General features: G+C 36.8%; 1 protein-coding gene across 1 annotated transcript in view; it reads left to right on the top strand.

Moving 5' to 3' along the window:
- LOC121426082 (autophagy-related protein 9A-like) overlaps positions 1-11,901 on the top strand; it is a 29,867-nt gene extending 17,966 nt beyond the window's left edge. The window contains exons 13-22 of the mRNA XM_041622230.1: positions 798-907; positions 2,359-2,399; positions 2,826-2,960; positions 3,453-3,632; positions 4,363-4,446; positions 5,025-5,091; positions 6,871-6,959; positions 7,797-8,017; positions 9,091-9,247; positions 9,768-11,901. Of these exons, the coding sequence (XP_041478164.1) occupies positions 798-907; positions 2,359-2,399; positions 2,826-2,960; positions 3,453-3,632; positions 4,363-4,446; positions 5,025-5,091; positions 6,871-6,959; positions 7,797-8,017; positions 9,091-9,247; positions 9,768-9,968 (1,285 nt within the window). The 3' untranslated portion in view covers positions 9,969-11,901. The remainder of the gene's footprint in view (positions 1-797; positions 908-2,358; positions 2,400-2,825; positions 2,961-3,452; positions 3,633-4,362; positions 4,447-5,024; positions 5,092-6,870; positions 6,960-7,796; positions 8,018-9,090; positions 9,248-9,767) is intronic.
- Positions 11,902-12,149: the final 248 nt, after the last annotated feature.

Raw genomic sequence — 12,149 nt, forward strand, 5'->3', positions numbered from 1 at the left:
TTCAAAGAGCTGAATGTGATTCTGATTTTTGAGCTTTATTTCATGGATTTTAGAAGCAAATGCATTGACAAGACACAGGAATAATGTTGAAATACATGTATAGTGACTTTTACATTTTTAACATCAGCATGATAAATTTTCAGATCTGGGGCCTGTTCGATAGTCCTATCCGTTTTGTCTAATATGTGAACCAAAATTTCATTTGACAAAGTGCAAAATAATAAGTAGAAGAAGTAGAATTTATACTTTCTGTGCATTAGACTAATTGACAGTTAGATGAAGTGGTAGTTGGACCAAATGGTAATTAGACCTTATAATAATGATATTGGTATATTTACCCAGGGTAGCCACTTCAGTTTCGAAAACTGTTCTACCAGCGGGCCCTGCTATTATTACCCCGGCTTTAGCTGAGCTGCCTAGGTGCTCAAGCCTTCTGCTAGTAGACCAAGTTGATGAAAACTGGGATGGTTTACAAGCCCCTAGCCGGGGCCCCTAGCCGGGGGGTTCAGGGATTTGAACCCCCTAAGAATTTCTAACGCATGAACTTTACCCACATTGTGCTGCACTAAACCCCTAAATGGTTACTGGCAGGAAGCAATTCCTCAAAAAGCTGTGCGCACTGGAATAGGTAGACTAGCTTAGCCGGGATAGTATAAGAGCGCCTTGAGCACCTAGCAAGGTGGATATGTGCGCTATACAAATTCTATATTATTAGAGGGGAAGAGAAGAGATTGAACCTAGTAGAAAACCTTGGCTATGGGGATGGTTGATTTATTCCATATTTCTTTATCCTACAGGAACATAGCCTTCTTTGCTGGATCTATCTTAGCAGTCCTCATCATCCTCACCGTCATCGACGAGGACGTCTTGACAGTAGAACATGTACTCACTACTGTCACATTACTAGGTAAAAACAGTACTCATGCATATTCCCTTCCATATGTCTGAAAGAATGTGTTTGTATAAACAACTTTAAATCAAAGCTCAAAACACATCATTTTAATCTAAAACAAGCAATTTAGGGGTCCCATAAAGCGCAGTAGAATATATACTTTATGGATTAGTTTCTGCACTCTATAAATTTATGTATTATTATAGTGGTATTTCACATGGAGGAGACGTGAGTAGAGGTCTCAAAATATAGTTACCCAAGTTTGATTTCCACTCAGTTTGCTATTGCCCCTTTATAAGGCATCCATCATCATTACCAGGTCCCTCTTAGAGGAACATTAGCCCAGGGTACTCTGGTTGCTTACTTTACAATCATTCAACCCTGTTAGCAGTTTGGTACAAAGCCACCACATCTACAACACCATTTCCAGTTGTATTAAGGCCATCGCACACCTTACGATCCGACTGGTCGGCGACTGGCTTGTGACTGAGTGAGGGGAGATGAATCGCAAGGTAGTCATAAGCCTCGACACCTCGCTTTTTGGCATAGCAACTGAGAAAGTGCGCTTACTACTGCGAAGGCGCGTTATTTATCATACACGCATCGTGCAACTCTACTGTCTGATTGGCTGGAAGTTGGATTGAGCTTGTGATCCAGTCATAAGGATTCGACATGTCAAATCCTTCCGATTTTCCTTGCGACTTGTCTCTGACCGTTCTGCGACTCTCAAGCTGACAAGAGCTGTGACGTCACATCTCCTCTCACTCAGTCGCAAGCCAGTCGGGTCGTAAGGTGTGCGGTGGCCTTTACATGCTCGTTTATGAGTGCACACCGAGCTTGACTTGCTTTAATCCACATGGGACCTTGCATAAACCATGCTTTTGAAAGAAATTCTTCTTATACCAAACACAAGTATCGCATGAACCATACTGGCTAGCTGAAAAATAATTGCACGATAAATGCAATAGGGCCAATGATTTTTTTATTAATAGCTCTATCCAATTTTTCAGTCAGAGGTTTTTTTAAGCTAAAGTCACTATAATGAATAAAAAGAATAATAATATGGAGCTTTTATATAGCGCTTAATACAATACAGTTTCTAAGCGCTTTACAATTTAAACATAACATAAATAAAACGAGTACAACATAATAAATTAAAATAAAAACAACGTATGAATATAAGTGTACAACTTTAAGAGGTAAATAATGTCAATCATATAAACAACAAATCAATAAATGAAATAGCAAGAAAATAACAGATAACTGGTAATTATTAGTGTGAAACATAAAGAGGTATTTTGCAATATCAATCATATAACAAATCAATAGAAAGATAACAGATTACTGGTCATTGCAACAGCTTGTTTTGTTTATTAAAAAGATGGGTTTTGAATCGAATTCGAAATAATACATGTTTTTTATCATCCTAAATAATTTGTTTTAATCCCTTTCTTTGTTCACTATAGGAGTTGCTGTTACAATATGCAGAACGTTTATACCAGATGAGGTCAGTATATTTTGTTGTTGATTGGCATTGATTTCCAACTAACACAACACTATTCATTATCCTGCAAATATTTGAAGTGGAACAAGGCACAATTTTTAGAAATCTTATAACGACAGTGGCCTATTAAGAACATTGTAGCATGTGTCTTTTGTGCATTATACTCAGTATCAAACAATTATAATCAACTTGTAATTGATCATACATCTTTGTATCATGGGAGCTCTGGGCTCCTTTACACAAATATATGCAATCGATCGCTAAATAACCAATCAAGATCATTGAGCAGGAACCAAGCAGAATGGTTCTGTCATTTCCAATCCACTGCAATACTCGGTGAAATAATCCTGATTCAGAATTGACTTGTCAATAATTCTTTCACATTTCATGCTTCTTACCAATGCCTTTTCAACATCTTTGTCGACCCAGAACCTGATCTGGTGCCCGGAGACATTGATCCAGAGTATACTAGCCCAGATCCACTACATCCCTGACTCGTGGAAAGGCCAGGCCCACACTTACAAGGTCCGGGACGAGTTCTCCCAGCTCTTCCAGTACAAAGCGGTAAGTTGAAGAGATCAGTCTGTATGTATGAAGTTGGTTTAGTCTTAATACTTCTTGGAGAAGCAGTAAAATGATGTGCTCTTGATCAATGGTGGCTGATGATGGAGATCTTAACAGGTGGTTGCAGTGGTGACAGTGGCTATTATTTATGATTTTGATGGTGGTGATGAGGATAAAGGGTGATTTTGTTGGGGATAGAAGAGGATAAGGAGGAGGAGTAGGCAGAGGAGGAGGAGATATTAATAAGGTGATGATGATTTAGTGCGTCTGTAGAGGTGTTTTAAATGACGTTCTCGGTCCACTGTTACACATGAACCCATTGGAAGCTGAGCTAACTTACAGTTACAGACAGGCTTGGGTTTATGGAAAATCAAGGAAATGGAGATGCCATTTTTTTGGTCCCAATATATGGGGCGGCATTGTCACACTTGTAAGTAAATTGATTCTTGGTGTTCCTTTTATCAGTATTATATTTTTTTCTTATTGTCTTAGGTCTACTTCCTTGAGGAGCTCCTGAGTCCTATCGTCACTCCTTACGTTCTCATCTTCAAGCTCCGATCGCGAGCTGTGGACATCGTTGACTTCTATCGCAACTTCACCGTGGATGTCATCGGTGTGGGGGATGTCTGCTCCTTCGCTCAGATGGACATCAGGACCCATGGAAACCCCAAGGTCAGACAAAGCTTCTAATATTTGATATTTTTTTTGAGAGAAAAGGCCCCATTGAGTCAACCCTATGAAATAAGTTTAAATTGATATAATAGAAATAGCAATGACTTTAATAATGATGATAATAATGATAAAAGCTGGATTTACTAAGTGCTTTTTGTCTGAGGATACAAAGCGCTGCTATCATTATTACCCCAGCTTTAGCTGTGCTGCTATCTGAAGCATTCAAGGAATTCTTTCTTACCGGATCCTCATATACCTCACCTGGGTTAAGTGTAATTAAGAGGGTAATTTCTTTTTGCGGAAGAAAAACATGCCATGGCTGGGAATCAAACTCACGTCCCTCAGATTGAGTAACGAGAGTCATAACCACTAGACCATGGTGCCGCTAAATAATAATAATATTGCTAAACATCGTGATAATAAAACAATAATTTTGATAATAATGTCATTGTCATCATAATTATGATCTTCATAATCTTAATCACAATGATTATAATAATGACAAAGATAAAAAAAATATTATGAGTATAATAAGAATAATGATAACAATAAGGATATTAAAGATAATGTTAAAACAAAGATGATGATAGTGTATATATGTATCATATTATGCCTATCACTTTATCCAAGGCTCTGAAGTGCTCTACAATAATGCAGCATATACCATAGTTGCCAGATTAGCTGCTCTTAAACTGAGTTTAGCTTTCATGATTGTCTTTTTTTTATTCAGTGGATGACTGGTGGGAACACCGATGCCAACCAATACAATCAAGCTGAAGATGGCAAAACAGAACTATCACTCATGCATTTCACTGTAAGTATACATCTCCTGGATGAAATTGGAAAATTGGGGATATTTATTTACCCCTTTCCAGTCGAGCAGTTCCATGAAATATGTACGTCCAACTCCTTATGTGCGGGATCTTCTGGAAATTATGTGTATGTGGTTTGTGCTTCATTCGAAAAAAAGTGTACCGGTAATATTGTCTAATTGTTGTTGCTTGATAGGTTAATGATGTGAGTTAAAGTTAGAGAAAAATGGGGCCTAGATGTACAAAAAATGGATTGTTTTATGGAATACCTAGTAATTTCCAGGTATTATACAAACCCTGCTTGGTTCTTAATAAAGCTGTTTGTAAGTTACACTTGACTCAACAAATGAGATACCCCATATTTGGTATATTTTAATTTGCTTTGAAATTCTCCTTTGCAACAAATAAAAAAAATGCAAAAATTATCTTCAAGATTAATATGTGAATCTGTATTGTAGTGAGAATCACTTTGATATTATATCACAATCTTTACAAAAGATATATAATATTTCTAGCCAATATGAAATTATGAAAATTCAGGAGGTGTTCCAAGGTCATCTTTCTTTGTTTGTCCCTGCAGGTAACCAACCCTAAATGGACGCCACCCCAGAGCAGCAAGTTCTTTATTAGTGCACTAAAGACACAAGGCAAGTATTACGTCAATTGATGAATAGGCCAAAATTTAAGACTAGCTTAATAAGGTGGATATGTGTGCATTCTAAACCCCTATATTATAATTATCATTAATTTCATTAAATAGATGATTTCAAGTTCGGTATTGACCTTTTGATGTTGTAGTGGTGTTGGGCTGATTTTACATCGGCCTAACACCTAATGAAATTAGATCAGTCTTACATGTAGGATGAGTATCACTTGATGATGAACTGTCAATGTTGTTATGTGGACCATTTTTGTAAACCCAGATGAGGTGTTAAAGGTCAAGTCCACCTCAGAAAAATGTTGATTTGAATCAATAGAGAAAAATCAGACAAGCACAATACTGAAAATTTCATCAAAATCGGATGTTAAATAAGAAAGATATGACATTTCAAAGTTCTGCTTATTTTTAAAAAAATAGTTATATGAACGAGCCAGTTACTTCCAGATGAGAGAGTCGATGATGTCACTCACTATTTGTTTTGTTTTTTATTGTGTGAATTTTACAATATTTCAATTTTTACGAATTTGATGATTAGGACCTCCTTGCCTGAAGCACAAAGTGTTAAAAAAATGGAATTCCACGTGTTCATGGAGGAATGAAACTTCATTTCACATGACAATGACGAGAAAATAAAAATATTTCAAATTTCATATAATAAAAAACAAAAGAAATAGTGAGTGAGTGATGTCATCAGTTCCTTATTTGCATACCGACCGAGATGTGCATATAACTGTTTTTTCAAATGAAGCGAAACTTTTAAATGCCATAACTTTCTTATTTTACATCCGATTTTGATGAAATTTTCAGCGTTATGCTTGTTGAAGTTTTCTCTTTTTATTCAAATCAAGTTTTTGTTGGGCTGGACTTGTCCTTTAAAGCTGAGAAAAGGAAGGCTCTCCTAACTGTGCTTCCAACACCAACACTTGCACATACATTGAACTTTTGAATCACCCAGTATAGATTAGTTAAATGATTGTAGTATTAAAGAGAAATGCCATTAGTTGCAGTAAACACTGATTTCATGAGAAAGTCTGTAAAACAAGGCTTAATTGTCAGCATATCATCGAGGATCTAAATCTGGTACAGTTACATAAACTGAACTTTGTAAAATGTTGAAATCTTCGGTGAAAAATATTCACACTGAAGTTCACCAACACATTAAGTGCATGTGGGACAGTGTATTATTATTGCATGGAATGTTGTGCCCGACGCTCGACCCGAATCCTGTGCTTATTTGCTAATTTCTCAGGAATTACACAATTTCTTCCAGAATTTTTGGCACATATTCTTCATATATGCAAACAGACACTTTGTGGTCATTTCATTGGATTCTGTACGAACTCATTTTGATATCATTACCAAAACTGGCATTTACCTTTAATGGAATATAAGGCTCGTATTATGAACTCCGGTTTAACCATGGTCTAAGTCTGGTCTAAAAATATGGAAAGTATGAGTGTAAAAAAACGTTTAAACTTTAATGCTTAATGTGTTAACAAGGACGCTTACCATGGTTCAAATGTGAAGAAGTGTATTGTTATCGTTTGAAGAATTTTTTTATGACTTGAATGCCAAATGTGATGATATATTGATCATTTAATTATAGAAATTAATGACATATTTAAACCACAGCTTAAGACTACAGTTTAAGTTAAACCAGAGTTAAGAATATGGGCCTAAGTGTTCAACTTGCTAGTGTATTGCCGTCTGAAAACACTCGAACACTGTTTTGGTGTGATTTTTAACTTGTTTTATTGAATTACAGCTCAGCGTGATATAAAAACATGTAACAGACTTGAGGCTGAAAACAATGCTCTGATGACATCAATGAGGTCTATTACGTCATTGGAAGGGGTATGTAAATCAATATATTCCTCTCTGAAGTCATTCAGTACTCCATAAAACTCTCCATATCAGTGCTGCATATTGTGAAAATAAAATGGATTATCTTGGAAATATGAGGTTATTACATATATGTGTGGAAAGTAGTATTTGTCTTTATTTGTATTAATTTGTAGCCAAACGTCGAACCACAACTCTTTCTCATTACCAAAAACATGAATAAAAAATTCAGCGAAATATCTAGTTGTAGTGAGATACGTCATCAAGTTTGCTACATTTACACAGGAAGTTAAGGTTGGAGTGTAAAAATAGTTAGACACATGGACAATTTATCAACTCAGCAGCAGAAACATTTTGGCCCGAATTCACAAAGGTGGTTTTGAAAACCTACGGTTTAGTCCATGGTTTATGCAGATTTCCTGTATAAATTACGCTTAATTTATCGCGTATCGGGCGCGTGCATAAAACATGTCCAATGCTTGCAGTGCGCCAAATTGACACCTGTTACCATGGTTAGATACGCTATTTTATTCATGAGTCCACTGTTTTTAGTCATGAGTCCACTCTTCAAACAGAGGACTCATGAATAGAATAGCATATCTAACCATGGTAACAGGCGTCAATTTGGCGCGCTGTGACAAATGCGTGCATCAGCATTGGACATGTTTTATACACGCGCCCGATACGCGCTAAATTAAGCGTAATTTACACAAGACATCTGCATAAACCATGGACTCAACCGTGGGTTTCAAAACCACCTTTGTGAATTCGGGCCTTTATGTTCCTATGTGATCACAGTATAGTATCTTCAAATAGTAACTTTTTTTCCATTCTAATGATCTCTTACAGCAAAACAGTATTCTAGGTAGTCTAGCTGTCCAGCACAGTAACCCGCCTTCCCTTGGTGCCATCCCCACCCCCCACTTCCAGCCCCCTGCCCCCCTCTCATCCCCTATCACATCCCCCATATCGGAGGGGGCAACAAGCCCCCGCCCCAGCCAGCTTGTGATGGGCGGGATCACCAGTTCGGAAGGCCCTCTGGATTCCGAGGGGTCGGGTCTTCTTACGAGGTGAGGTCTTATTTTCTACCATTGTTTTTACCAGCTTGTGGCTGCAATCGTTTAAATCTAATAAGGACTGCTTATTTTTCAAAAGTATTGAAGATGGGCAATGGGGGCATGACGCCCCTTTTTGAAGTCGGCTGCCGTAAATTTTTGTTATCTTTATCTTTTTAAGATTTTTTTGAAAACTATTTATTTATTTACATTATTATTATTATTATGATTATTATTGTTGTTATTTTTATTTAGTTTTATATATATATTTTTTTTTGGGGGGGGGGGCTTCGGGTCCCAGCCACCAGCAGTTCAATCCTGGTTTAAAAAATCGGTGCACAAATCACCCTTGATGTAATCTGCATGGTTGCTGAATTAAATGTCTCTAAATCTATTTTTTTTTAAACGTTATTTCATATACTGGGTAAATTTTGAATGGCCAAGCCCCTAGTTATCTTTCAGAATTGCTTTCCATGAAAATGCCATCAACCTCATACAACCTGCGAAGCGTGAAGGATAGATTCCTATTGGAAATACCCTACTCTAAAACCAAGGCTACTCTTGGAGACTGTGCATTTAGCTACGCAGCTCCCAAATTATGGAACCAACTTCCCCTTAGCTTTAGAATGACCCAGTCTGTTCCTTCTTTCAAAGCATTATTGAAGACGCATCTCTTTAAGGAAGCTTTTAAGTAATGCATAAGCAGTAGGAGTAACCAAAGCGCAGTAGAGTATATATATAGTGGCTGCACTATACAAATTTATCATTTATTATTATAATAAATTTGTTATGCTAATTAATGCATGGAATTAGGAATTTGGCTGTAAATTGAAAGCACCATGTGTTCAATTCAATTCAATTCAAATAAACATTTATTTTCCTCCATTTTACAAAGTTACATTCATTATTGTTCACAAGAATACACTTCAAATCAATTTCTATAAAGAATATAAATATAAACAACTTATGTGTAAAGAGGAAGGCGTATGACCCTAGAAGCATATGCTTGTGGCGGGATACGCCTGTGGACAAATATATACAATACACAAAATACAATACAAAGATATTGTTCTTCCTTCTCTATCCAGTTTGCAGAGTCCTGATGGTGCTTTCTTGACCAGCATACAAGGTCCTGGTCTAATGCAGCAGTCTCTCGTACCAACGGCCAATCCAGTGGTAACGGGGCCCTCCCCTGCCAACGTCACGACCGCCGACATGAACTTTAGCGCCCTCTATATGCACCAGGTAAACATGATTCATGGATGGTTAATTGTGGTATCCTTGTTGTGTATTAGGCGAAGCCCACCCGCCTGTTATCCACATATGGTCAGATTGACTAATGAGGCATTGCACTGAAACTTGCAATCAATTGCAAGTCAATTCTAGCTCCCTAAATCAATCATAAGTCTTACAATTAATTCCAAATTTACACTTTATTGCTGGTCAACTTCATGCAAAACTCAGTAAAATTAAATCTGCTTTAGTTGAAATTGATATATCAATCATAAATTTGTGATTGATTTCAAATTCTTTCCTGCAACACACCCTAAATGATGATGGTTCAAATTGATACCAGAACAGATTGGCATAACATTTAACTAGAATTATATACAGTCAATGTGTTCAGGGGTAAAGAGGTGACATTGTTATGCGAACAATTGTTTGTCACACCATCTTCATTGATTTTTGTTTCTTATCATGAGTGAAAGCAATTTTATTCTAGCCCAGTGTTGCTAATAATTTCTTTTCATGTTTTACATTCCAGCTCCACGACAGGAGCGTCATCTTGCCTGGCTCCACTTCCTTTGAGATGCAGCCCCCTCAGCAGCCAATGAACCAATCCACCCCGTGGCAAATGGAACCTCCCGCAGACTCCATAGAGTCTGATGATGACGACCAGCCACCCCAGCACATGCCATTAGCAACAGAGGGGCAGCTCATTAACACTGATGACATCAATGTCTGAGACTCAAATCTCTGGGCCTGGTTTCACCAAACGTGTGGTCAATGGCAAGTCACAATATACTGTTATAAGCTGCTGAACTCCTTCTTATTGATTGGATGAGAACAAATAAGTCCTATGATTCTATCATTTTTGTAATCAATATTAAGTGTTATGATGGCTGTGTAAGCTTTTTTTTCCTGGTGTGCTGATGTAAAATTTTAAGCATCTCCTGGGGCCTGTTCCAGAGAGAGTTAAATGTGACAGTGGTCAGAAAAAAAACAAAATCATTTAGGTACTCTTCCTTCGACTGTATTTTTGGTTCCATACAGTGTCCAATCCAGACACAACCAGCCTTTCTAGTGAAGCATTCAAGATGCAGAGTGCATGTTGAATAATTTATTTGTATTTTTTCACTTTGTTCTGAGAATGCAGGGTGCTACATAAGCACTTGCCCAATTGCCCTGGGCAAGTAAAAGTTAAAGTCGGGCAAGTGTTATGAGGTAAAGACCAAAACTTTTTGCCTGAATTGGGCAAGCAAAATTCTCACAGTATTACAATATTAGGGTCAATATGATATATAACGACCCTAAATTTGGTCATGGCGGGCAAGATTAAATCACTTTGGACAAAGAAATGCAAGAAAAAGCTCCGTCAGTTAATGTCAAAAGAGAGAACTAATAGGTCAGTGGTTTATAAAACCACAATATATTCTTTCGAAGAGGTAAAACTTTGTTTCAAGGATTTTCTCGGGCAAGCAAAATGGATTTTGGGGCAAGCATATTCCAAGTATTTAAAGATTCACTTGTGTGATAGGGAAAGTGCTTCTTAAAAGTTATGTGGCACCCTGGAATGTTTCCTGGAATGAACTAATGTTTGGTTGAGGAAGGCAGTTTGTTTTGATCCCTTGCATTAGATACCAACAAGGAGTCTTGGCTGTGCGTATCAGATCGGGGTCCAATTTCATAAAAATTGTTACAATAACAATATTGCAATCAATTCAAAAGCTAATGATATGGTGTGTGATTAGCCGACAACAAAGTAGAACTCTAGATATGTTAGTTTATTTGAATTAGAGATTCTTGTATGTTTTGCTGAAAAGATATATTAAAGGTAAAGAAACCAAAATGGATTATTTGTTATAAAGAAACAAGAAGAAAAAAAAGCAACATGAAATGTTGATAAAACCAACAAATAACAAAGATATTGTGATTTAAAGCTAACAGCAACTGTGGTCACTATGTGCGTGGGATTTCAAATTGGCCAAATAGGTGATGTCATTGTGATTTAAGGTAAGCGCTAAATATCTGTTTGATCCAATTCATAAAATTGCTCAAATGTTGCCTTTTCAAAATTTTTTTGCTTAAACTATTATTTTCCTTGCATAAGTACATACTTCAATATGTAATTTATATCACTCTTGATTATTGCTCGGCTGTCAGATGGTAAAGCGGTCTATCTCGACAATCGCTGTTCTGAGAAAAATGACTTTAAAGTTTAGAGGTTTCAGCTTTTTTATGAGAAGGAAATAAGTACTTTTAGCAATGGAAAAGAAGAAGCACAATAAACACTTATAACTGAACAGTTTTTAGTTTATTTGGGGTTTTAATTATGAAATAAATGAGATTTTTGTGTGGATAGACTGTTTAACCACAGCACATGTATACACTCAATACTCATCATACTATGGTAAAATGGTCTATCTTCTAGATGGACCATTTTACCATCTTACCACAATGCACAACATTCTGCAGCGATTTACAAGACCGTTTTACAATCTGACGGCCATGTGACGTGGCGGTAAGCTGGTCTAACTCAAAGATAGACCATTTTGCCATCAAATCTTAAGGAAAAATGCAAAAAAGTACCAAGATAGCGGAAATTATCTCTATTACATAATGGGATTTTCTCGATAGCATCATAGGAAAGAGCACCCTCACATTACATGGAAAGTGAATTTACCTCAAAAAGTCAAATTTTTGATTTAGACCGTTTTACCATCTGACAGCAGTGCTCTTGGGGGACATTTTGCTGGAGCTGTAACCACAATAATAATCAATAATTGATAACAGAACAAAAGCATAGTATTCCCTACCTTTCATCACAATGTACTATACTAAATTGCCAATTCGAAGTTTACATAGTATTACTGATTTCAGTTTTCAGACAGCCCTAACTATTTCATTCCTTGCCCAATTTCTTACA

The sequence above is a fragment of the Lytechinus variegatus genome, chromosome 13 (assembly GCF_018143015.1).
Source record: "Lytechinus variegatus isolate NC3 chromosome 13, Lvar_3.0, whole genome shotgun sequence".
In the NCBI taxonomy this organism is placed as follows: domain Eukaryota; kingdom Metazoa; phylum Echinodermata; class Echinoidea; order Temnopleuroida; family Toxopneustidae; genus Lytechinus; species Lytechinus variegatus.